This window comes from Notolabrus celidotus, chromosome 10 (assembly GCF_009762535.1).
Source record: "Notolabrus celidotus isolate fNotCel1 chromosome 10, fNotCel1.pri, whole genome shotgun sequence".
Taxonomy (NCBI): Eukaryota; Metazoa; Chordata; class Actinopteri; order Labriformes; family Labridae; genus Notolabrus; species Notolabrus celidotus.
In genome coordinates, this window is record NC_048281.1 from 26,126,054 (window position 1) to 26,152,170 (window position 26,117).

General features: G+C 40.9%; 3 protein-coding genes across 3 annotated transcripts in view; 1 reads left to right on the forward strand and 2 right to left on the reverse strand.

Moving 5' to 3' along the window:
* il1rapl1a (interleukin 1 receptor accessory protein-like 1a) overlaps window positions 1-564 on the reverse strand; it is a 479,938-nt gene extending 479,374 nt beyond the window's left edge. Inside the window, exon 1 of the mRNA XM_034693768.1 lies at window positions 254-564. The gene's annotated coding sequence lies outside the window, so the exon portion shown is untranslated. The remainder of the gene's footprint in view (window positions 1-253) is intronic.
* cmss1 (cms1 ribosomal small subunit homolog) overlaps window positions 1-26,117 on the forward strand; it is a 57,275-nt gene that overhangs the window by 343 nt on the left and 30,815 nt on the right. The window lies entirely within an intron of this gene.
* On the reverse strand, window positions 7,255-26,026 carry LOC117819938 (filamin A-interacting protein 1-like). Its single transcript, XM_034693486.1, has 4 exons — window positions 25,925-26,026; window positions 23,778-23,948; window positions 22,152-22,330; window positions 7,255-10,029 (listed from the first exon to the last, which is right to left on the reverse strand). The coding sequence occupies exons 1-4, from the start codon at window positions 26,024-26,026 to the stop codon at window positions 7,497-7,499; spliced, it is 2,985 nt and encodes a 994-aa protein (XP_034549377.1). The 3' UTR covers window positions 7,255-7,496.

A 26,117-nucleotide genomic window follows, 5' to 3' on the forward strand; every position in this document is an offset into this window, starting at 1 on the left:
TTTTAACTTCCTTTACCTTTAGCGACATCTCCTAAAATGTATAGTGACTAACATACAGCACCTGTTTCTACGATATCGTGTTTCTGTTGTGTCTGAAGAGGGAGAGTGAGCGTTGGCAGCTCGGCTTGTTGTTAGCAGGATGTGTGTTAACACGTGTGTGTGAGAGCATGTTTACATGTGGGCCACAGACATTCACAGAAACCAACAAGTGTAACGTTTGTGTTGCTTCATAGTGGTCTGTTATGCTTTGTACCTTAGGTAGAAGCTCACGGTTAGCCATTTCTAACTTTATGCGTACACTCCACCATGCCGCCGGCTCCCCACCTCCATCACCATCGGACTGAAGAAGTTCTCTGTGGCTCCCCCCTTTCGTAGATTTATGTCCTCAGCATACCAATAGAGGGCAGTGATGCACTTTAAGAACCATTGACCCCATGTATTAACCATAGAAGTGTTGCTTCAGTGCACTTCAGAATAAGATTAAATTGATTTTAAGAGGTATTTAATGAAACCTTCATTTTTTTAGATACACACCCATCCCACTATGTCCCTAAGGAGCTGACAATAATACAGATACTAACCCAACAAAAACCCATACAACACATTCAAATTGTAAAATGCATGGAGTCTTTTACCAATTGAAAAAACAACAATACCGCTGTTTTTTTTAATATTAATTTAGGCCTGAATTAACTATATAATTATAAGAAAATGGATTTATATAGCACTTTTCTTAACAAGGTTAAGAAGTGCTTCACAACAAAAAAAGCAGAGAATTACAAAGCATTAAAAAACGGTGCAAACAGTGTGGAGAAAAAAGACAGAAGCAAAACAAGACATCTGAATGCAGAGCACATGCAGAAATGCCTTCTTATATAAAAATGTTTTCAGTGAGGATTTAAAAGCAGTTAAAGTTGTGGACTGTCTAATTGTCAGTGGCAGGGATGTTCCACAAACTTGGAGCTCTGATTAAAAAAGGCTCGGTCACCTTTTTGTTTTAAGGCGGGATCTTGGCACAACCAGCAGAGATGCATCCACAGACCTGAGGGGCCGCCCAGGCACATAGGGGGTTAAAAGCAATACACAGTCCACACAGTCCCTGGGAGGCAGCAAGGCATCAGTCTCTGCTCCAAAAGCCTGTGGCTGTTTTCAAAACTGCCTTCTAGATACTACCTACAAATGCAGTATCCAGTAAATACTGCATACTGTGTTTGAAGATAGTATGTAGTATGACTGTTCAGTTGGATCTGTTCTGCACAAGCGGCAACCTCCGGTCTAAAAATATGAATCCAATGCTGAAGTGCTAAAACCTGCAGTTCATCAAGGATCCACTTGAGGCTGGCTCCGGAAGTACCGGAAACCACATACACACCAATTCAAAAAAGCTGATCTTTACAGCAGAAATAAACATGTTTACGGCCTGGTACAAAATACAAGTGTAGTCTGGATAGCTCATTCCTTGAGCGGCAAACACTGTAGGGGGGTTAATTTTTTTTATTGATTGGCAGGCGGGAACACTGTAGCTGTTGGCGAGGAGGCTCAAAGCACGCCTCTTTACGTCAAAATCGCTCGACAGCAGTAATATGGCTGCCACCGATTGGCCTAAAAACAGCGCTTCAGAAACAGATGGGTGACGTCAGGGATCCTACGTCCATATTTTATACAGTCTATGGTTCTGCAGTATGCTGGGATCAGGCATCGCTGGATTTCCAGTTTCGGAAAGCGGGAGTAAACAACGGCCAAGCTGATAGTTAAACTGCTTCTTTAGCATCCTCTTATAATTTAAAAAACTAAGAAGTGGCTTCTATGGAATTTGATAATTTTCACAGTACCTAAAAACAAAGTGTCCGCCGTTATATTCATAAAAAGAAGAGGCAGAACGTTAGCACTGAAATGTTCCCGAATCAGTTCAACATCCAGGTAGTTTTGGCATACTGCAGATTTTGCTCTTGTTCACATACTACTTACTACATACTGGATTTTTGCCAAATCAGTACAACAGGGATCTCCAGTCTCTGGCACTGATATTTTGGGGGTCGCAGACTAAAAAGTTTTGGAACCCAAGGCCTAGATCACAGTAGCTTGAGCTTGACGCCACAGGAAAATGTCCTCAGTGTGAAAACAGTGAATGAAATGTTTCCATTTTAACCACGTTTTGACCCCGTTATTTGGAGACTTCACCCTTTTGGATAAATCATACTCAAGCATCCATGCAATGTTCCTTCTGGGTTTACTTTGCATGTTTTCACCAAGTAGAAGAAATCTAAAAAAAATAATGTGAGCAAGTGTTTATTTCAGGTTGCCCCCACTACGCTGACTGACTAACATCACATCCTTCTCCCTTTTTTTTATCAAAGAGATACTTGACAGAAACGGCTCTAAGGCTGAATGTGAAACGACAAGACAGAAAAGAGGAGTTGAAGTCTGTTAGATAGAGTACAGCACTCAATCTGAAGTCAGTCTTATGAATGAAGAGGAGATTCGTGAGAAACAGAATGACGTTTGAGCTGATGTGTCTTTTGGCTTAACGCTCAGTAATGACTAAGATTCTCATGAGGACTTCAGTCTGTAATACACTGTCATCAGATATCACATCTGGTTTCCACCTTGCCAACTGATGATGTCAGTGTAGTTAATGCATGTCTGTGTTTGTCATCATATACCTGTTATGTGGGCTCTGTGCCTGCTTCTCCTACCACAGGAAGCATTACTGTGTCCGCCAAAGATACCAGCTAGTTTCTCATTTAGATGCAAGTACAAAGTTGATGTTTGCTCTTTAACATAAACTGCTGAACAGTACAAAACAACATAACATTAGCTTTATGTTTTTGACCTTGTGATACCTTGATGTGATACTTGTTGGGATTACTTGGTCATATGAATGGTGTTATTCAGTTTTAGGGAGTGATACTTGATACTAGGGATGGGTACGAATACATTGACCCATTATTCAAGTAGCATTTTGTTACTCGCGTACCTGGCAACATAACTAGAACTCATACAGCGTTACATGTGTGACCATGTGCTTTTTGTTTTTCACCTAACTGAATTATACTAGGTATGAAAATAATTAACGGGATATAAAAGTATGACTTCTCCAGCCACAACTTCAGTTTTAGAACACATCGAGACAGATTTCAGCAAAAACTACTGTTTTACGGCAGATACGGCAACACTTTAGGAACATATTATTCCACCGAAAGCAAAAGCACAACAAATACAGAACCTTCGTCTGCGACAACTGCGACATGTCAGCTAAAAAAAGTGATGTCTGGAAGTACTTCGAACAAAACGATGAAGTTAATGTGCAGTGCAAGATATGTGGCGTTAAACTTACATACCATAGAAACTAGGGATGGGGATTTACCTTAATCCTTGTAATCGATTACTCGAATTTCCTAATGAATGATTACTCGAGTACTCGCAATTTTCTTTTTTTTTAACCATAAACAAAAGTAAATAAATAGGTCCGTCAGACACGGACCTACCAGACCAGAATTGTAGTAAGTTCTGCTGCCTTTTCTTCAGACATCTTTTCCACACTCGCGTTGTTGTTCTCTGTGATGGTAGCTCATACTCCGGCTCGACTAACGCGATCAGCTCTTTGAAGCCTTCTCCTTCCACAAAACTTAATGGGAGCATACCTCCAGTTCCCATTTTGGTTATTATCAGGCTAATCTTCTCCACTCTGGTGTCATCACAACGATGTGTGCTAACAGGGCGAGCAAAAGACGTGATGCGAGACTGCCTGTTATCCGTCTCCACTGTTTTCTCCTTGTGCTTTAAGCGTATGTGGTTAATCATCAAACTAGTATTTCTATGGTATGTAAGTTTAACGCCACATATCTTGCACTGCACATTAACTTCATCGTTTTTTCGAAGTACTTCCAGACATTACTTTTTTTAACTGACATGCCGCAGGTGCTTTCGCTTCCGGTTTAATAACGTGTTCCTTAAGTGTTGCCGTAGCTGCTGTAAAACAGTTGTTTTTGCTGAAATCTGTCTCAATGTGTTCTAAAACTGAAACCATGGCTGGAGAAGTCAAACGTTTATATCTCGTTAATTATTTTCCTACCTAGTATATTCAGTTAGGCGAAAACAAAAAGCACATTGTCACACGCTGTATGATTTCACGTTATCTTGCCAGGTGCGCGAATAACAAAATGCTATTCGAATGATGGGGTCAACGGCGAGTACTCGAGTACTCAAGTAATCGTACCCATCCCTAATAGAAACACTAGTTTGATGCTTAACCACATACGCTTAGAGCACAAGGAGAAAACAACAGAGACAGATAACAGGCAGTCTTGCATCACGTCTATTGCTAGTCCTGTTAGCACACATTGCTGTGACGAAACCGGAGCGGAGAAGATTAGCCTGCTAATAACCAAAATTGACATTTATTTATTTATTTATTTATTTATTTATTCTTTCATTTTTGTTTACGGTTAAAAAAAAAAAAAATTGCGAGTAGTCGTTCATTAGGTAATTCCCATCCCTAGTGATAAGTTGATGTGATACTTGTTGGGATTACTTGGTCATATGAATGTTGTCATTTAGTTTTAGGGAGTGATACTTGATACTTTGATCAAAGGAATTAACCAAAATATGTCACGGTGAGGGAAAACTGATGGAGGACCTGAGTACAGATTTTAAACAAATAGGTTTTCATCAACATAAGAACAAAAGGTACAAATAAAAGTAACTTAAATGTCCAAAAAAACAAATCCAAAAGGAAACGCTGGGGAAATACAAGGACACAGAAACACACAGAACATAGGAGAGACAAAAGATGATCCAACACAGGACAAGGGAAACAGTCTACAGAGTAATTAACACAGGTGTGTAACACAGGACACAGGTGAAACTAATCAGGGAAATCAAAAAGGAGGGAAACACACAAGGGCAGGAAGTAAAACTAAACTGGAAACACAGGGAAACACAAGACAAGACTAAGAAACACAAGAAAATACAAGAGATATGGATCACTAAACACACAAAGGAGACCAAGGATAACTAATAGTCCTACAGAATAAACACAGGGAGGAACCAAGGCCAGGAACACAAGGAAAAACTAAACGAAAACATCAGCTCATGACAAAATAGAGATTATTGTCAAGTAAGTGAAAGACACTTAAAAAAACAACACATCCTCATTCAGTATTATTTTGAGTTCATTCAGCCATCCATGTGCTGCTTAAGTAACCCCTTTGCGTCATGTTTGAGAATCATTATAGACGTTGGACATAAAGACATCCATTTCCCCCCAAATAATAACTTTTTACTGAGTACTCACCTTTAATGACCCATACTTCAATTCTCGTTTCAAAGGGGATTTGGCTCTTTATCTCCGTGACAGTGGGCTCCTGTATTTTTCCATACATGTCATATTCTAATTTGCTTCTGTACCTTGCATTTGGTACAGTTTGCCGTTTTTATAACAGCCCTCAAAGCTCCAGTTACTCAGTTGTAAAATATTTTAGTAGGCTTAAATAAAGCAGAAAATATTCTCAGAGTAATCAAATCAGCACAACTATTTATGACTCAAGCTGCTGTAAAATGGAGCTGTAAGAAACTGTGCAGTTTATCTGTTCACTGGAGGTTAAGGTGGCTGGAGATATTATGCTCATGAAGAAGAAAATTACCTGTAATGGTGTGACTTTTGTGCTGTGATTTTTTTGTAATAGTAAATGAGAAAAAGCTTAAAGTTGTCGTTTTTTGCACTAGTTTATTCATATATCAGTGCTCAATATTATAAATCAAAAGCAAACTCAAGACCTACCATTTTAATCTTGCTTTTAACTGTTCTTTAAATAGTTTTAATTCACCTTACTTCATTTATTTATTATCTAGTTTGATTTGTTCAGAATGTAAAATGCATGATAAAGAAAATGCATTATTATTGTTGTTATAATAATAATTATTATTATTATTATTACTATTATTATTATTATTATTAGTTCAAATTTGAGTCACTATTATAGTTATAGCATCTTATTATTTAATTTTTTCACTGGTTTAATATTTTAGTGTTTCATTATCTTATTCATTTATTTTATTTTGGTTAAGCTTAATTTCCTGTGTTGAGTTTTAACATCTTATTTTACCTCCAGTGTTTCCTCATTAATATATCAAGGCAGTGTTTCCTCAGTTTGTTCAGAAACTTCTTTTTTATATTTCATATATTTATTTATCTATTTATTTATTTTTACCATTATTATTATTTTTGCATACATTATGATCTTAACCTTAGGATTGTGGGGTGGGTTTGGGGTCCGGGGTTGAGATTACAAATACTTTATTCATCCCAGGGGAAATTCAGTCATTAAAGTTGCTCTTATACACAATAATTAGGAATATCAAATAATATTAATAGAAGAAGTAATTAATAAGATATAAATATAAATACAATGAAAATAATGATAATACAAATATGTACAGAAGACAGAATAAGCTATGCAGAAACTAAATGGTTGAAGTCCCCGAAGATCAGGAAGAGGGCACTCTGGTGGTCTAGGAGGGGGGGGGGGGTCTTTTATTTATTTTTTTACATTTATAATTTATTCTATTTTAATTTGTTTTCATGTACAGCACTTTGTGTTACTATGTCATTGTATGAAAAGCGCTTTACAAATAAAGTCTGACGGATTGATTGATCACTATTGAATATTTTGGAGCCTGATTATTCCATGCAAGGGTTTATAGTTGGCACTCAAAATAGCTAAGGCCTTTGGTAATCCAACCATCATAAAACTCTTAACAGTCCCACCACCTTCAGGTGTTCCAAGTTTTATTGTGTCAGAAAAAATGAGCTGAGTTTTCCAGTGCCTATTTGGAGGCGGTTTCACACCAACACACACAAACACAAACACACACACACACACACACACACAGATTTGAGAGGAATTAGTCTGTGTGGATGACTCAACCTTTGTATCAAACTAAGCAAACATAAACCCTTTTTTTTATCCCAGCAAATGTACCTTTACTTTTGAGAACAATGCTAATGAACAGAAAACAGTGTTTTTGTGTGAAGTCGGCCCTTCGGGGGGAAAAAAAACCATCAAACAAATCTTCTACCATTTTCTCACTTTACCTTTTCTGATTCCAACTGTTTTGCATTCGAACAGACTCACATTTTGTTGGCTGTGTTGATGTTAGACCTCTACAGAAAATATTCAAGGTGATTAAACAGAATCAACACAAACACTTTTAATGAACAGGAAAAATCATTAATGAAACAGGATACAAATATGAAAAGCATATCACATGTTTTACTTAGCTCTAATACAGGCATTAGAAACACATACCATACAGTCAGTACAGGGTTGTTAAAGACACTAACTAAATCAAGTAGGCTTTACAAAGGCTGTAGTAGGACAGATACCATAACATGTTTATTTAAAGTTTGTTAAAATCTGGAGGAATACTGTTTAGTAGTTCAGGAATGTGACTGACCAGCCAATGTTGCATGTTTGGGATATACACATTCCCACCTAATCACAAAGGCCACTTACTGTAATATTAGAGGAATGTGAAGCTGAAGAGGAAGCAGGGGATATAGTGATGCTACTTGTAATCTTGCCGACACCCGTGACATGACAGCCATTGGTGAGCACTTGCGTCCGCTGCTCATGTCGGAGGTAGTACGGCCCGACAGGCTGCGGGATGCTGTGGGTCATACCATTCAGAGACTGGATGTAGGGGCTCCCCACGTGGATATGGATCTTGTTCTCTTCTGTGGTGATGATGCTTGGGCTTGTGTCGGCACTGTTGGACCTCTGATGTTGCCAGCTGTTCTGCCGCTCTGGTGTCTTGCAGAACGCTGAAGCCTGATTGGCGACCTCTGCCGGCTCTGGGGAACAGGTACGGAATGTTACGATCTGAATCGGAGAACCGGTGTGGTCTGGTGTCGGGGAGCGTGGGGAATTTGGACTAAGCACCCGGGAGATTGTTGGGGAGACGGTGCCATCGGGGCTTGAAGGGGGTGTTTTAGCGTTTGCAGACACTGGGGAGTTCTGGATGATGGTGATCCTCTGCTTAGGTGATGCCCCAGTTGTCGGAATGACTGCAGTGCTGGTGTAGGACGTAGCTGCGTCCCCGGTTGGGCTGCTAATCTCAAGTGTAGCTGTATTAAGTATGTGATGAGGTGTTACTTTGATGTGCAAGGGCTGCCCTGGTGTGTGCGTTAACGTCATCACCTCACCATTTGCTTGGTGCACATCAATGCCGTTGGTTGATTGGCTGCTGTGTTGGCTTACATTGTTATTTGCACTGTTCAGGCTGTTGAGGTTATTGACAAGAGAGCTTCTTCTGCTTGAGACTTCCTCATTGTGGTTCGGGTCCTCCTCCTCGCTTTCTTCTTCTACTCTCCTGCCATGATTGCTGTAAGGAGGCAGGCTGTCGTCCGGATCCGTCTGCACTTCTTTGGTGGTCTGATAAAGGTCAGGGAAGTGTGGCCCGTTGGCACCAGATGAAAGGTTCTTACTTTGTCTGTACCTTTCAAGCTCACCACTCAGTTCCTTCATCTCTTTGGCCAGCTCTCTGTTCCTGCCCTCCTGCAGGGTCAGCTTCCTCTGCAGCATGGAGTGATCCGTCTGGACCCTGCAGATGGACTCGTCGGTTCCCATCAGCTTCTGCAGTTTCTCCTTCAAAGTATCCACCTCCCTGCCTAACAGCCGGGATTTAACCTGCTCCTTCTGAAGACGGCAGAGGAGAAGGTGTTCCTGGTTGACGTCCTGCTTCTCCGCCTGCTTGTACTTTGAAAGTTCCCTCTTTGACATCTCAAGCTCCTCTGTTAGAGCCTGGGACCTCTTCAGCTCATCCCTGAACCTCTTTTGCAGGGACTCAAAGTCCCCCTCCACCTGCACCAGTTCTCCCTCCAACACCTCCTTGTCCTGTAGTCTCTTTCGCAGCCTGTCTAGCTCTTGGGTCAGTTCTTTGACTTTATTGTCTTCTGTTTGGCAGCGGCGATGGTTAGTGTTGTTCGATATCGAACTGTGTGCGTACTTCTCCTCCTTTTCCTTCCTGTTTTCCAGCACCTGTAACCTACTTCTCATTATCGTCATTTTACTTTGCAGCTCTCTGGTCCTCTCCTCCTCTGCTATTAGTCTGCCCTGGAGCTCTTCTTTTTCCTTTCCTATGCTCCTAATCCTTTCCTCCAAATCTGCCTTACACCTCAGTGCCTGTTGCGTCTCATCTTTCAGTCTTTCTGTCATTGTTGCCAAATTGCTGTGCTCATTCCTCTTGCCCTCTTTCCTGTTGAGTTTTTCCTCAGCCTGTTTGAGCTTCTCTGCCATCGTCTTCCTGTCCTCCACCAAAGCTACAGTGAGTGATCTGAGCTTGGTCAGGTCCTGTCTAATCACCGCTTCACTCTTTTCCTGTTTGCTTTCAACAGCCTCGAGCTCTCTCACCCTGACCTTCAGAGTGTTGAGCTCAGCCGACAGCCTCTTGCTAACCTCCCTCTCCTGCTCCAAGCTGCCCATGAGGAGAGTGCAGTCCCGTTTGCTCTTGCCTAAAGCGTCCTCTATCCTGTCCAACTCGCTGATTCTGCCAGTGAGTTTATCCACCTCTACTTTCAAGCTGCGACAGTAGCTGGTCTCCCTCGCCAGTCTGCGGTCCAAGTCCCGACACTGGTCCCACATGCGAATCAGCTCCTCGTCTTTCCCTTCCATTTCCACCACCCTCCTCCTCAGCACCTCCACCTCTGACAGCAAGCTTGGGGCCGTCATGGTATCCTGGCCTTTGTTGAAGATAGAAACTTGGTTATTTAGCTCCACTTCGAGGTGCAGAGAACTGGGGTGAGCAGCTCTGACCTCCTGCTTGATGTGGTCAGTGATGGTGGTAAGCTCTTTGACACGACGCTGCTGCTCCTCCAGCTGCTCGCTCAGACTCTGTTGCTCCTGAACAACCAGCAGCGCAAAAGCCTTCAGCGTGTTCAGCTCGTCCTTTAGAGCCGATACCTCTCTTTCACTTTTCTGATGCCTTATCTCCTGGTACTCTCTTTCCTTTGCGATCAGGAGCTTAAGTCTGTGGATAGAGAAAAAAAGACACTGATATAAAACAGGAATCATGGGCTGCTTCATTATGTAATTGACTCTTTTAGCTTCGAAGGAAACTTTTTTTTTGTTTATACTTAACCTCCTGGCCCCACTTTTTAAACACCAATAATTTCCCGAGTTGTGTATTTCCAGCATAAACATTTACTTTCATTTTCAGAAGAATTTGAATCCCTCTGGAAATCTGTTGGAATACTCTCTTTTCATTTGTACAACTCCACATATGTGTGCACCGTTCATTTCTATTCCTCCCAACATATAACCCCCAAAACATGAAGATATGTCCATGCAACATTCGTGTTGCTGTGCACTCTCCTTGCAGCGCTCTCAACTATCACAGCAGATGGTCCCTTGGTAGGGAGTTTGTGTTAATTAAGAGGTTCCACTACCCTTGAGTACCCTCAACGCTGCACCCAGTTGCCCCCCCTCCTGTGCACAACAATCTCTACCCCATCTCCAGCTAAGAGAGGAAGGAATCTCCCCCCCCCCGTTCCATGTGTAATTACAGACCGGCTGCATAAGTGCTGTCACTCCTCACATTTCCCCAGATGCAAACTAACAATGGACAAATCAATTTAACACCATACATTTAGTGTCACTGCAAGTGAGGCACAATTCATAGAGAACAGCCGGTCACCCCCCCTCATATCTGACCGACCTCCTCAAACGCACACTCCTCATCTCGCTGCCTCAGATCATCAGATGCCAATCTCTTGTCCCCTATCACCAAGACCAAGCACAGCACTTTGGGGGACAGAGCCTTTGCCATTGCTGCCCCAACTCTCTGAACTCTCTCCCTCCACACATCCACAACCCTGACTCTCTTCAATCATTTAAATACCACCTCAAGACCTTCCTGTTCCAAAAAGCACATAACCTCTACTCCAGCCCAACCTCTGTCTTTATTCTGTTTTATTTATTTGCTTTATTTTCGCACTTTCTGTAAAGCAACTTTGAGTACCCATAAAAGCAACATGCAAGTCATATCAATTATTATTATTATTATTATTGTTACATTGAGATATGATCTTCTCAGAGAGTTTGCAGGTTATTAATGCAGATTCTAGGTTTCTTTGTAAACTCAAAATGAAGATCCATTTCAGAATCAGTTTCTCATGCCTTGCTTAGATCTTTATTTCTATATCATCAAGGGGAAACGTTCAAAAGCCAAATTTCACTTCAGAAAGTAAACAGTAAAAGTTTCTATCGACTTATGAAAAAAATCTTTACAGCTGCTATTGTTTCATCAAATCTTCATAATCGCACATTTCGCAGTGCAGTGAATCATTTAGAGAGTCCTTAAATTTGCCTCTAAGAAATGTAAAATATGTGTGAGTGGGTGGGTTAAACTCCCACAGATGTAATTCTTTTGAATGAAACCGAAGAGTGATCTGCAAATTCAGGGAATCCCGTCAAACACAGATGTTCCGTTTTTTTGTTCTTGATGTTCTAGATAGTTTGGATTGTTTCGTCAATGCTCTTTCTTTAAGAATCTAAGAATGACAAAGGACACATTTTGTTCTGATTTCAGTGTAAAAAGTTTTGGATTGGGACCCTAAATACCATCTTTGAATACACAACATAGTTATCTTGTGAATTTATCTTTTTAAGTTTGCAATCGTAAGACATTCAATCTATCAACTCATTGCAGAACGAGCCAAAACTTTCCTTGCCCATTACTCAGCCTTGCAGTAAAGCGCAACTTTTAAAGCAACAGTCCTCAAAATGGACATTGTATCTTTCCACAGTTCACAAGTCTTTTCACTGGTCCTACCTGTGCCGTGCTGTTGGCCTCTGTCCTTTTTTTAAATCCTCCGAAGATAAAAATGTCTCTACTCTTTCACCTCTCCCTTTCCCGGAGATCCCAGTGATGTGGACATTCCATCCGGAAAACCAAACATTATGAGAAGTGCTCTGCACACCGAGTCTCACTCGCAGTCAGTGGCGCCCATTACATCATCAGCAAGTCCTTATATGGGACTGTACAGGCTCTACTGCTGTGTGCGCGTGTGCATGTGTGTGCTTGCTTGTGTGAGAGTGTGTGTGTGTGTGTTTTTACTGGAGTTCAGCCCATTCCAGATGAGGTCATTGTGTAGCCATGCCAAAGAGGCTAATGGGAAGGACAGAGTGTGTTTGTGTGTATGTGTGTGTGTGCAAAGAAAACCTTCAATCACAATTCAAACTGGAAAGGTTTACACTCCCAGTTTGCAGGATTAGCCTGAGCAAACATGTTAACTATGCTGCATAAGTGCTGGGCCTAACTCTGTGTGCTTAAGGAACTGAAGCCGGTCTAAAAGCTTGCATACTGTATTCTCATAGTGTGTTTGTGTATGTGTGTGTATGTGTGTGTTCGTGTGTGTAGTTGGTGATCCCATATTTAAGAGGAGACATGTTTTGTGAGTTGTAGCTGCCTTGCCTGGGGCTTGATAACCTGACTGTAAAATGACATCATCAGTTCATCGGCCCTCAATTACATCCATATGTCCCTCTCTGTTCTCCCTTCCTCCCTCCCTCCCTCCTCCTCACATTGCTTCTCTATCTTTCTGTCATTCTGTTCTTTACCAAACCTTTTTCACACAAAGGGCTATTTGTTTGTGTTGCCATGATTTTTTTTCTTTTATACCTTCCTCTGGCCATCATCAGTTTCCTCTGTACCCCTCCGCTCTCTCACAGATCACTCAGGTCAAATCTTTGTGCTCAGCGGCGCAGGGAGGGATGACAGATTATGCTCTTATTATTCTCACTGCTAGTCTCATCAGTCACAACAAAGAGTGACAACAATCATAATGGGAAACATAAAGGATATATTATAGCTGACTGGATGATAGTGCTTCCAGTGCAGCAGGAGTAAGAAAAAGCATGTATGTCCGTGTGTGTGTGACAAATGTTCCCCTCTGGGAACATTTACTAGCATTATGGCTCCAAGTTCTAGCTTTCACTGGGAAAAATACCTCTGGTGGTATTTCTTTCTGTCAAGCAGCCCATCTAGTCCCCAATTAAATGAGAACTATTTCCCCCGTGTCATGATGTCATCACTCAAGAATTTACAAAACAGCCAAAAAGACCCACTTAAACTTCACTTTTTTGACATTTATGTTCTCAGGGATTTTTTTTACACCAGGCATGAACCTCAGCGCTGATCGTTCATGTCTTTAAACAGAGCAATGAAAGCTCGGACTACAGTGCCAACAATTTTTTACCACAGTAAAAGGCAGACCTCATTAATGCTTGCGGATCTCTCTTTGCTGAAAGATGGGATCACGTTGTCAAAGCATTCACGTCAGAAACGAGAAAGACGCACGCAGTTTATACATGTGCAAACAATGTCGCCATGGTTATTGAAAGTTTCTGTCAGCTCCAGATTCAGCAGCCCTGGTCTATCACAACACGGGACAGTCTGAAAGCATTAGTGAAAGTTCAGCTAGTAGCTCCTCCTAAGGTCCCGTGCCACCATAGATCATAAGACAGTTTTTATTTGGAACTTTTTTGTGTGCGCGTGTTTTAAAAGTTTAAGTATATTAACTTGCACTTTAAAAAAAAAAATCATAAGATCTGATAGAAAAACTATGATAACTGACACTGCTAGCTTTGACTAGGAATGAGCATGTTTAGTTGACTGAAGAGTAGGGATGCACCGAAATGAAAATTCTTGTCCGAAACCGAAAATGAGGACACCAAGGCCGAAAACTGAAACACCGAAATAAATTATTATGCCAATTATTAGTAGGGAGACCGGGGACAGTTGTAACATTTCACTCCTTGGATTTGAGATTAAGCCATGCATTTTCTGTTTGTGCTGCACAGGCATTTTCTAGGCCATTAATAGCAGACACTTGAAGCTAGTTTGTATAGCAGTTTAAACACACTGGGTTAAAAGAGCTCAAAGTTATACACAGAAATATCAAAAATGCAACTACTGTCTCTCCTACCATTGCATTTATGACTATGACTGTGAAGAGTAAAATGTTCTCACCCTCGCTAGAAGGCATCAGAATTACTCTTCAGTTCAATAAATGACTTATAATTGTATTATTGTCTGCCCAAAATGCTGGTCAAGTGTTGTGTCTAAGCTGTAATTCAACAACCCATCACTAGCCGGAGCATAGCGTAAACCTAGCATAAACAAACACAAGACAGATGGCATTTCTTAGCGCTACGCAGTTTGGCAGTGTCTTGATCTAAAAATGTAGATAATATGCGCAGACTTGGCCTAATGGTTAAGTTGAGCGCCCATGTAGCGGGTGGCCCGGATCCGAATCCAGCCTGTGGCCTCTTTCCCGCATGTCATTCCCCCACTCTCTCCTACTTTCCTACACTATCCACTGTCCTCTGCTCTATACAAATAAAGGTGTAAAAGCCCAAAAATATAAATAAAAGATAAATAAAAATGGAGATAATGTTTTGAGTAGGCTGTGTCTGGTTAAACTGGCATATAACCACTAGGGGCAACGTGTAGCCAGCACAGGCAGGTAAACGTTAGCCTGCAAGAAGGACCAAAGGCTGGTAGTGAGTTAGCCACACTCAGCAAACCAGTTCAATGTGAGTTACCTGCAGACTTTGTGATCCTGTGTTAGATAAATTGTGCTCAATTTTGACCATTTTCTGAGTATTTTTCTAACCTTCAGATTAGTTGGTCAGCCGGAATTTAAATTTCCATTTAAATGACAAGTTAACGAGTCGTTTTGGAACATTCCAAACTGGAACGAAGGTTAAACTTTCTATGAGCCTGTTTTTTGCTATTGAGATAATTCACCTGCAATTAGTTCGTCTTTTTTGCCCAACGCAACAAAAACGTGTGATTGCAAAAGTTTAGACAGCTGTTTTTTTTTCTTCTTGTTTTTTCCCCTTTTTCTGTTTTGAGAAGGAAAAAGAACTGATGGAAATAGCTGATTTTCTATTTTTGGTTATATGCAGCACCTCCTTGGTTGTCCTTACACATAAACACTCCTAACCAGAAGAGCTTTGCTCTTTAGAGTTACTGACTCTGCTAGTTCAGCTTATTTAATGAGGTATGGCTTTTTGTCTTTACCTGGTTGGCCTCCTCTTTAATCCCTTAATTGATCGATTACAATGCTGGCTGTCTCTTTAAAAGTCAGAGTTCACTTTGGTTAATGACGTTTCCTCTTGACTTGTTTTGTTTTCCAGTGGCTATTATCTGATGTTGAATCCACTCAGCTTCTATTTATGGTGTTATCTAAGTATTGCGTAAGGGGTTGTTTCTACTTTGGCCAAACATAGTTCTTGGTAACATTAATTAAGAAATACCAAGAGACATGAGTCATTTTTCATTTATCTACGCTTATAAAAATCACTAATGTAGGATTAAAGCAGAGAAAATATTTATGAGTCATTAGGGCTGCAACTAACTGTAACTTTAATAGTTGATAAGTCATCGATTATTGAAACGATGAATCAGCCGATCAAATAAAAAGTTACAAAATGGTTTCTATTTAGCAATCAGTTTTTGAATTAACATTGCTCTTTTAAACTTCAAACATGCCTAAAAAAAATCTTAATTCATGAAAGACAAATTATTTAGTTGAAAAGTGTATTTTGTTTCCTGTAGTAACATGGTCATTTGCTCTACTGTTTAGTGTTGGGAGAGGAAGAAGAGAAAAAGATGAAAAGGAAAGAAAAAGATTTAGAGGGTAAAGATTTGGAAGATGTAAAAACCCACACAGCATGGCGGTAACTCTGGACTGCAAAGTTGAATGTCACAGTTGATCTTTAAAAGAGAGACGCCCAGTTGCTGTTTTTCATGCACCATTCTCAGTAAAGATAGTGAGGATGCCTGATGTCTCACTCCTCAACAATTCAACTCCAGAAAACCTTGATCACAAACTATTACATTCATCAGTGACTAATATTATCGTTGATTTTTGACGACTGTCAACATATAATTGCACCCTGATTAGTCATAGCTCGGTGTACCAAATAGTCAAGCAACTATATGTAGCCAATACTTAGTGTACTGTCTCATTTAAAATTGTCCAATTCATTTAGTTTGGAAAATACTGAAACACAAACAACAAAGTGTTGCTATTTGTGCTCCTAATATTTTCCTTTTACTTTGATTTTAGAATTTTAGTGTGAAAGGAAACATCAGAATTCAGAATATCTACTCTTAACCAGATAATGCCATTTTTTTCCCAGTGTATTATAAAAGATTCTTCAACTTAAGTGTTTTTGCTGGAAATCAAGAATGTATGTTAAAGCATGTCTCTCTCAGAACATCTGTAGTTTCACCCCTCTATTTGTAGATCTGTATAGAATATTATACTATACTTTACAGCACTACTGAAAGAATGAAAGAACATTTGTGTTACATTCATTTTAATAAGGAAAGTCTATAAAACATTTATAGACAACAACTGATTGTGTTTCTTTCATTCTTTTTTGCCAGAGGTTGGTTTTTTCTTTTGCTTTCTGTTGGCTATGCTAGCACTGTTGCCCTGGTTGTGTTTCTTCCATGCACATACCAAACATCAGCACTTCCACCCCAAGTATTATAAATTTAAATATCAGCTTTTGGTCGTCGTAGGAAGCTGCAGAGCAGACAAGGGTATTGTTTTTAAGTTGGTAATGTTGCTTTAATACAAAGAATTTCTTTGTAAGGAAGAGGCTTGATAAGATGAGGTAGTCTTTTGTTGTGGAATCTGAAAGAGATATCCTCCTCTTTCCCTCAGATTCCTTTCTGCAGACCAACTCCCAAACCAGAGTTCATGAGGTCCAGTTCCTCTTTGAGGAGGGGCTGGCATCTGAAGCGCTTGTCCTCAATTACAAGAATGAACCGATCCCTCAAAGGCATTTCTTTTCCAAGAAAACCCACAAACATCGCCAATATGTAATATGGCCCTTTATATGAGAGGAGCACTCTGCCGTTGTCAGAACTCCTATTTTCATCCAGGGGTGTAATTTGGAGATATTGAGTTTTTTTAGCCTCTGCCTTCGTCAAATCCTCCAGTTGTACCGAGAATGGCTGTGTAGGGTCAGAGAAAAGCCATATTGGAGATGTAAAAAGAAAAGCAGCTGCTCCGGGCTTTCTTCTCTTCATTTATCAACAAGTTTAATAAAACTGAAGGACTGACTAAGCTGACCTCATATGCCTGGTACAGCTAATAAATGAGCCCAACAGCTTGCGATCATAACAGCGGTTCTGCTCTGAAGTGGTGCACTGCCAGACTCCTTCGGTAATTTATGCACATCTTCTCCTGACACATTATTGGCCGAGCCGGCAGATGGTGGATTTGAGTGTGAGGGATGGACAGAACAGCTGTGGGTTTCCGCTACGGCATAGCCAAGTTTACTTTGTCCTTTTCTTGGGAGACAAGATCTTCTAAATGTTTCTTCCACTGTTTTTAACCAAGCCAGAGGTTTTTGTTTTCCCTGTTACTGTCTGTCGGTTATGCTAGCACTGTTCTACAATTTGTTGGTTGGTTCACACGACTGAAATGCCTCAACAAGTATTTGATGGATTCGTATAAACCTTTTGGTGAAATATTTCACTGTTGGATCAATTGCCATTCAAATTTTGGACTAAGTGCTATTAAATTGGTGGTAGGCTCACTTGTAGTCAGTAGTACTGATGTTTGGCAAAACCCAACCATTTTTTATTCAAGCATGTTATCATTAATTCAGGGAGTGTTGGCCCATGTAGACATCATATACTGTATATTGGACACAAGCGACAACCGGCGGTCTAAAAATATGAGTCCAATGTTGAAGTGCTTAAAACTGCAGTTCATCGAGGATCCGCTTGAGGCTGGCTCCGGAAGTACCGGAAACCACACACACACCAATTCAAAAAAGACGATCTTTACATCAGAAATAAACATGTAAAAAAGACGAGTGTAGTCTGGATAGCTCATTTCTCGATCGGCACACAGGGGGGTTAATTTTTTTCTAACGCAGCAATTTCGAAGATATTGAGATTACAAGTCTTCCAATGAGAGGCACAGCTGACTTGATTGACAGGTGGGAATACTGTAGCCGTTGGCTAGGAGGCTCAAAGCCCACCTCTTTACGTCACAATCGCTCGACAGCAGCACCATGGCTGCCGCAGACGACTGGCCTCTAAACAGCGCTTCAGAAACAGATGGGTGACGTGACGCATACTACGTCCATATTTCATACAGTCTATGATTGGACACCACAAATGTTGGGGGGGATTTTTCAAATAATTGTTGAATAGATGCCAGTGATTATTGAATAGAATTGTGGCTTGAAATGCCCATTCCTTAGACATACTATCAATTTGATAGGATCACTGTTCAGCCAATCAATGAATTGATCCAGATTGTGATGACTTGTTGGACTGTTACACCCCTACAACATAGCGTCTGATCCTAAAATCATTTTCATGGGACCATAACGAGTCCACTGTTGGCAGTATTCTTGACCGGCATCTCCCAGTTTACAGTTCTGCCCTTACCCGAAGGGGGATGTCTGGGTCGATTTGCTTGGACTGCTACCCCAACGACCTGACCCCGGATAAGCAGAAGAAAATGGATGGATGGATGGGCTTGCCCAAAGGAAACATCTCTGATTGGCTGTCAAATAAAATGTCCTCAGTAATCAATAAAACTGGATTTTGAAATATCTCATCAATTCAGTGGATTGGTTTGAAATTTGTTACAGACATTCATGCTGCTCTTAGGAGGTATTGCAATAATACTGGTGGTCTCTTGGCCTTGAAGTCGCACCATCATCAGGGCAAAATTGATATTGGTCATGTACTTTTATGGCCTTTTGATGACCAATTACATTTCCATCAGATGCACTATATATTGCTTTAGTAAATGTGAAAGTGCTAACAAACCAAAGTAAGATAATGGTCTGTAAACATTAGGCTCAGTTTGTGTTGAAATGTTAGCATTGTCTCTATAAGTCTGTTAGCATAGTTGCTTAAGCTATCCCAAAGTACTGTACAAAACTAAGAGAGGAGCTTGCGTGGTGGTAGTCTGTTATTCTTCTGACTATTTTTGACACTGTCTGAGGTTTTAGAGCCCTTATTGGTGATGTATTGATGAGAAAGCCACATCAGTGCAGAGTGAGAACACCATAGAGCTTACAAGTGGTTTAGAGGGTTTAAGACAGTGCCTGTGAAGGGTTTGTGATTCAGAACTTCAGTGAACAGATGAGAGCATGGATGTCTCTTGTGTGTTTAACATGTGTGAGCGGTAAATCCTGTGATGCTGTCAGCCTAGTGACACACTAGAGGAAACGCACACAGGGACACAGAGCATGTTCTGATAGCTGAGGTTGGAACAACCAGATTGCTGCATTGTGATGTGCAGATGTAATCATCCTTTGACACGCAAAAGGGATCATTCTGTGGCAAAAGTGATTATATGCCGTGACTGGAATTTAGCGTATAGTTTGCAGCTCAAAGCAGGTCATCTGCTCCGCACATGGCACCTCATGGAGATACTTTTTCAGGAGGATGAAAAAAAAGAGAGAGGGGTGCAGATTTGAAACAAGCCTGAGTGGCTCTCTTGGCTCAGAGCATACACTTTGAAAAGAAACAGGAGGGAGATTGAAAGATAGTTGAAAAGGAGTAGGAGTGGGAATTCTTTCAGTTAAATATTTAGGCTACTGCAGAGCGGGATGTAAGAGGGACAGGATGAAGAGGGAGATGAAAGGGACAGGCGTATCGCCATGTGCAGCGTGTTGTTTACCCTGTGGATAAATGCAAGCAGTGACTCAGCTTAAACCTGTTTGTGCCAAGACGCTGAAGCACAGTTGGGAACACAAATAGGGGGAATATAAAGTATTTTCAAGTGTGGTTTAGTGGAAATTTAAATAAATACAGAGAAACTAGCATAGCTGCATAGATTGATTGTGAATTTGCATTGTAGAGCAGAGTGTGTATTTTCATGGGTAAGACGAAGAGGTGCAAATATTTTCGTTATAGACTCTGGGTCAAGGGTTCCCAATGTGTGGGTCGGGACCCCCTGTGGGGTCGGGAGACACACATGGGGGGGTCGTGAGATGACTTCCAGAAGGTTTTTTTCAAAATTATCTAAAAAAAATTATTATTATTATTATTTATTTTTGTTTATTTACCTTGTTTTCTTATGTTTATCCTCCTTTTTGTTTGTACTGTTAATTATTATTATTTCTTTATTAATATTATAATATTATTATATTATCATTATTATTATTATTATTATTATTATTGTATTTTTTGTATTTATTCATTTTTTCAAAATGAAATGTACAAAGAAATACTGAAAAAATGCAATAAAAAAATTGGAATGACAAAAGTTATCTAAAAATAGTACATTTTACCCATTATAGTAAATAACATCAACAAAAATAGACTCTAAACTTGAATTAAAACCTTGAAAATAGAAAATGTAATGAGTTGTCTGCCTTTCTTTTTGCCAGATGATTCCTAAGTTTAGGGTTAGTGAACAGTCAATTATCAAAGCATTAGTAGCAGTAGGTGAATTCATAACCGCACAGGAAACACAGCCACATGCTCATATAGGTGGGCTAATTTTCTGCAGACTAGATAAATGAAGCCACATTAAATCACTTTGAGGGACAGTGGGCAAGTCTTTGGCACCTATGTTTTGGGGGTTGTGGGCTGAAAAGTTTGTGAACCCCTGCTCTAGATCATTTGTCTGAAAGAATGTTTCTTAAGCCTGAAATAAAGTCTTCTGATTGTTGAGTGATACAACAGAAGCAAAAGATCTTACATTAACTACCACACAGGACAAAAGAGGTGCAAGTCTGAAAACTCTTAACACTGTGGAAAGACAAATGAAACAGACAAACAAAATATTAGCAAGTCATTGTCCTGACACTTGACTTAAGGACTGATCAGGAAATAGCCTCACCTGTTGATCAGACAAATCAAAGGAAGGATTAGACATTAGACTTGTTGATATCCCTGCCAGTCAAACTTAACAACAACGTCAGCATTTCATTACACTGTCAGCCCGCTCTTCTGTTTATCTGATAAGTTCGAGTGCTGTGTCTTGAACACGTGTTCATGAAAGGGATTAATGAAGGAGAGCAGGCAGGGAGATGAAAATCCTCTGTTCATGCAGTCAGGAATGCATGAGCCACACAGGGTTCACCCTGCACCACAGACATGCTGTCTACTCATGTATTAATCATCATTAGGCCGAGATGAACCTCAAAACCTTTATGTGTGCATGTTTTGGGTTTCCACTCTGTATATGGATAGACTGGATTCTCGTAAACTTGATCACTACTGGCATGACTATTTTTGGCCTTTAATTGCGTGTGTGCCTGTTGTGGATCAGTAAAGTGTTTTTCACTTTGGCACACAGATGCAGACAACTAGTCTCCTCCCAAGGCTACGAGCCCAGTGCGGGTCTAGTGTCTACACAGTAAGATTACAGAGTGGACTCTGATGGTACATGAGCCGAGACGACCAGGAACTTCAACACAACAGCCTCGCTGTTGGCCTCAAATTGAACAACCTTTATGTCAGACCTAGCTAAACCCAAAGGCCACATCTAAATACTCTCTGTACTTTGGACGAGAATCTTTCTATCCAGCAGAAAAGCCTCAGCCCATTTACTCAGTTTAGAAGAGGGCTTCATCCATTGCTGTGTGGTTCTGTCGAATCGGGCAGAAGGGTGCCAATTTAGACCGTACATGTAATTGCATATGAGTGCATCTTTATGTGTTTACATGGGAGAGCGAACAGAGCCAAGCTGGCCACAAGGTCTAACCAAGTCAAGGATGTAATGGACTTTGTCTAAGAGGAGGAACTTTAAGTACCGTCTTGAGGTCACTGGGTTGGTAGAAAAACGAAGCAGCCAACAGTGCCTTTGCCCTCGGCCATGAAGAGCATTACTAAAAGTATCTAAGCCTGCACAAGTGAACATCACAGAGCTCTGATCTGGCTTGTTCCAGTGTGCTGAAAGACTTTAATCTCTTAGCCTCTTCTGCACTAGCTGTAAATCCTCATCACTTTTACATTAGAGAGATTCTCAAAGGCACGGATATTTCTGCAGGTCTAGCCTCAGCCCAGACTACCAATTTGGTGGGAGCTGCAAAATATAAATCTTTGCATAGGCATTCATCTAAAACTCAAGGGCTCAGTTCACCAACCTCTCTCTGTCCTGCTCCAGGAGAGTGGTCAGGCAGTTGCTCTTCTGGATTGAAGCCCTGTGGCTCTTCTCTTGCTCCTCGAGCTTGTGGAGAATGCTGCTATGAGACCGAGATACCTCCAGGAACTGCTCCAGCATCTGTTCGGATGAGCGCTTCTGAGCCTTTACAAAGTGGTTGAACTGAGGGGAAAAGAGAAAACAACAGAGGAGATAAAAAGACTATCAGTGTACCCTGACTTATGGGAAGACTGCCTAAATAGTTTGTGAATTTTGCAAGCTGTGGCCTTGTACCTTTGAAGGCCTAGTGTTAGGTTTGGTCATCCTTGTTTGCGCCTCAAATCCAACCAATTAGTGCCCAAAGAATGTATTTATTAAGATAAGAAATTAAGCTACAGCCTGTGATCCTAAGTCTGTGATCTAATGGGGACAAACTTGGACAATATCTAGAATAGGGGTGGGAATTGATAAGATTTTATCAATGTCAATGCCATTGTCGATTCTGCTTATCAATCCAATTCCTTATCAATTCTCCTAATGATTCCTGAGTGATTTTTCGAGGGGAAAAAAAGTAGTTCTACACAGTCTTCCACACCAAAAGGAACCATTTTATTTTTTCCAAAATTATGTCTGCACAAGACTGAACATGATCATATTCAACTTGAACATACTGAACAATAGGTTGACCTCATTCTCGGACGCTAGAGTCCGGACGTGGCCCCTCGAGCCTGGATGAAAATACTTTTAATTTGGAGAGGAAAAACGCTTTTCCTCCAGGGTCATCGCAAAAGTATTTTACCCGCTCTCGGTGCCTCATTTTCGGCCGCTAGAGTCCGGACGTGGCCCCTGGAGCCTGGAGGAAAATACTTTGAATTTGAAGAGGAAAAACTCTTTTTTTAGTTTGCTCGCCTGGCAGTGAAGGAGGAACAGCATGAAAGGCTGTTAACTTTCTGAGTATCAAAAACAACAAAACTGACTGATAGAAGCAGTGAAGGGTGTTGGAAATGGCGGGCAGAAGGAGGCAGAGTAGGTCCACTCTGGTCGTTTCGCTGCTCTGTCGCTCCCTACTCCAGTGATAACCCTCAGAAAAGTTACCTGCTGAATGCTGTGTTACAAAACACTCTGCTGCCATCTGTTCTGATTGATTCTTGAGTGGTACAGTACAGGACTGCATGGTTGATGACTGTTGGTTGATGCCACTGTTGGTCCTATCAATCATCAATCATACAAACTGTCTTCTATGCTAAGTGTCGTTTAATGTGCATGTGTGCATGCCTAAGATATGTTTCATGAGCTCATAGGTTCCAAAAGCCTAATCCTACTCCTTAAACTTTCTAGTCTTCAGGCACAAGAGACTACTATCTACTGATAGTGCTGATGACTTCTACAACTTGTTTTCTGGACAAGTTAAATCTACAAATAAGGGAAAACCCATCCTTTAGTTTACAAATTTAAAATCTCTGCTGAAACATAGATCCAGTGCATCGAACACCTGTAGTGCAAATAACAAATTTGTGCAATGAAGCAGCAGTAATAGATGCTCTGTTGTGAGACAGTAATGTATTCACCTCATTACATTAGATTATCTACTCCATCTGGTGTATATTTTCTCACTATTGACTGTTGGTACCTCAGCGATTGGATTTTTGTACACGTCCTGCAGGAGGTCCTTTTGGGCCTGGATGGAGTCTCTCTGCAGGGCACAGAGCACCTTTTCTGGTCCACCAAAACCATAGTGGGCCCTCAGTAGAGCTGGATCCGTCCTCTCAGGTTTCAACACAGCGATTACCTCATCTCTGGCCTAGAGTGGCAAACATTGCAGTAGAACAATTAGATTAAAGCGTCTCATGTAAGCTGCAGGTAGAGAGGTTGAGGTAACCTTTTTTTCCCCCTTCCTTATTCCAAGAACCCCTCTGATAACAGTGCAACACATTGTAGTCGAGTCAACGAACCTCAAGTCTGACCTGACCTTGACCTGCAGATTACCTGCTATTAATCAGAATTTTAACAGACTAAATATTTTGGCCACAGTGGTTCAGTCAATTTCTAACATTAACATCAGCTAGCGAGCGGTACTGTGATCAACAGTCCATGTAGGCTAACTGTGGCATCTCCCTTAAGGTAGACCATATGAGCAACACAACAATTAGCCTGTTAGCATGGAAGAGACTCAGCTCGCTGTTTTAGATCATGCTATATTTCATCACAGATGGATTCACTGAATCAACATGTGAGAGGAGATAAGCGCGAGTAGCAAAGACGTTTCAACACGGCTCTGAAATAGTTTTTAACTGAAAAAGCCGTGGCAGAGATCGGCCAGTGTTTTGGTTTAAACCGCGACCCTGTTAACTGCCGACTTTCAGCTGGATGCATCCCTCATACATGTCTTTAGAAGGTCTCCAGTTTACAGGGTAACTTTTAAAATTGTAACACCGGGAGAGACGCATTCGCGGTGGGCTGAGGGAAGACTACTGTTACAAGCTGTTAAATCAAGTGAACCACAGCTTCTTCTTTTGAAAAGTAATCACACATACAAAAAAGATAGAACAAATTAAAGAAAGAGAAATCAGGTGAATCACAGATGTGTGTGATGTTATTGTGGACGACGGGCGGAATAAACACACTGTGGTTAAGCTACCAATCAGACACGTTCAGCATTGCAGGCCCTGCCCCCCAAAAGCCCCGGGACCTTTGAAAAGTACTACCCCCCTAGCAGGGGCTTTTTATGGGGGAGATTATCTACCCCTGAACTAAATATAGACCCTCGGTCCACCGTTCGAAATGCATGTAGTTCCAGGGTAAAGTTCCTCTGGTCGAAAAACACCTTTAATGTTTGAGCTGCAACCTGGTCGGATGTCTATCGTAGTTTGATGTTGACACTGCATTTTTTGGATTTGCAGTAAAATCTGAAGCAATACACACAAGTTGTAGCATCTCTTTCAGCATCCTGGCAGTGCCTTTTTTAACAAGACAGCACATGGACGTACATCCAGGTACACATATAGCTCTCAGCTGCTGAAAAAGTCTTGAAAAAGTCTTGAAAAAATCAATAAAATAGAACAGTCATTATCAGTAAATAAGTTGGAGCCCTCCTCCCCATTTTCTGAGTACTAATGCTGTAAATGCTTGAGTCTCAGTCTAAATGTAAAGAAAGAAAGTGCTGAGTCCAGAGCCCAAGTCCTGGACTTGAGTAACAGAATAAAAAACATCTTCATTATTACTGTGTGGCTGTTAAATGAGTGGTATTCTTGTTCTATGGCCTGGCTCAGTACTCTTAAAGATTACTAAGCTAAAAAGAAAAAGACAGCTCCTAGAAAGCAGCTAAGCTTAAGCTAGTGTCAGCTCAGCTCACAGCCTCTCCTGACTTCCTTTTATTGGTAAACTACAAATCCTTACTGTGAACATGAAGCTGATTTATTTCCTGATCATGGTTATCTTTTTTTTGAAGGAATATGACCTTACTATTTATGATGAGACACTGGCTTTTAGCTAGCTTTGGCCAATGCTACACTGTCTGTTAGCACCTTTTGTTGTTTTTTTGCTAACAAATTGGGATTATTTAAAGATATTGTTGAAGAATTGAGTCAGTTTTTGTGGGTTTGGATGGAGTGCTAATCAGTTATGGTTTTGGGGTGGATGCATTGAGTGGAATACTTGTCAATACTCAATACCAGGTTTTGGAGGCATTTCCAATAAAAATTTGGTTGCAAGTACAGTCACTCACATGTGCTAGATTCCCCTAATGAACAAATGCATGATGTGAAAAAAACAACTTGCCTGTAGCTCTCCCTCCAGAATACTGAGCAGAAACAGCAAGTCATCACGGGACAGGTCCTCTCTCCTGCGTCTGCTGGCCCACCTTGCACTCTTGTCTTGCATTTTGGCCCTTGGTTTTATTAACTTCTCAGTTTTTGAGGGCTGAATGGGATTTGAAGGGGAGACTCCTAGTTGTGTTTCTTCACTCCTTCTT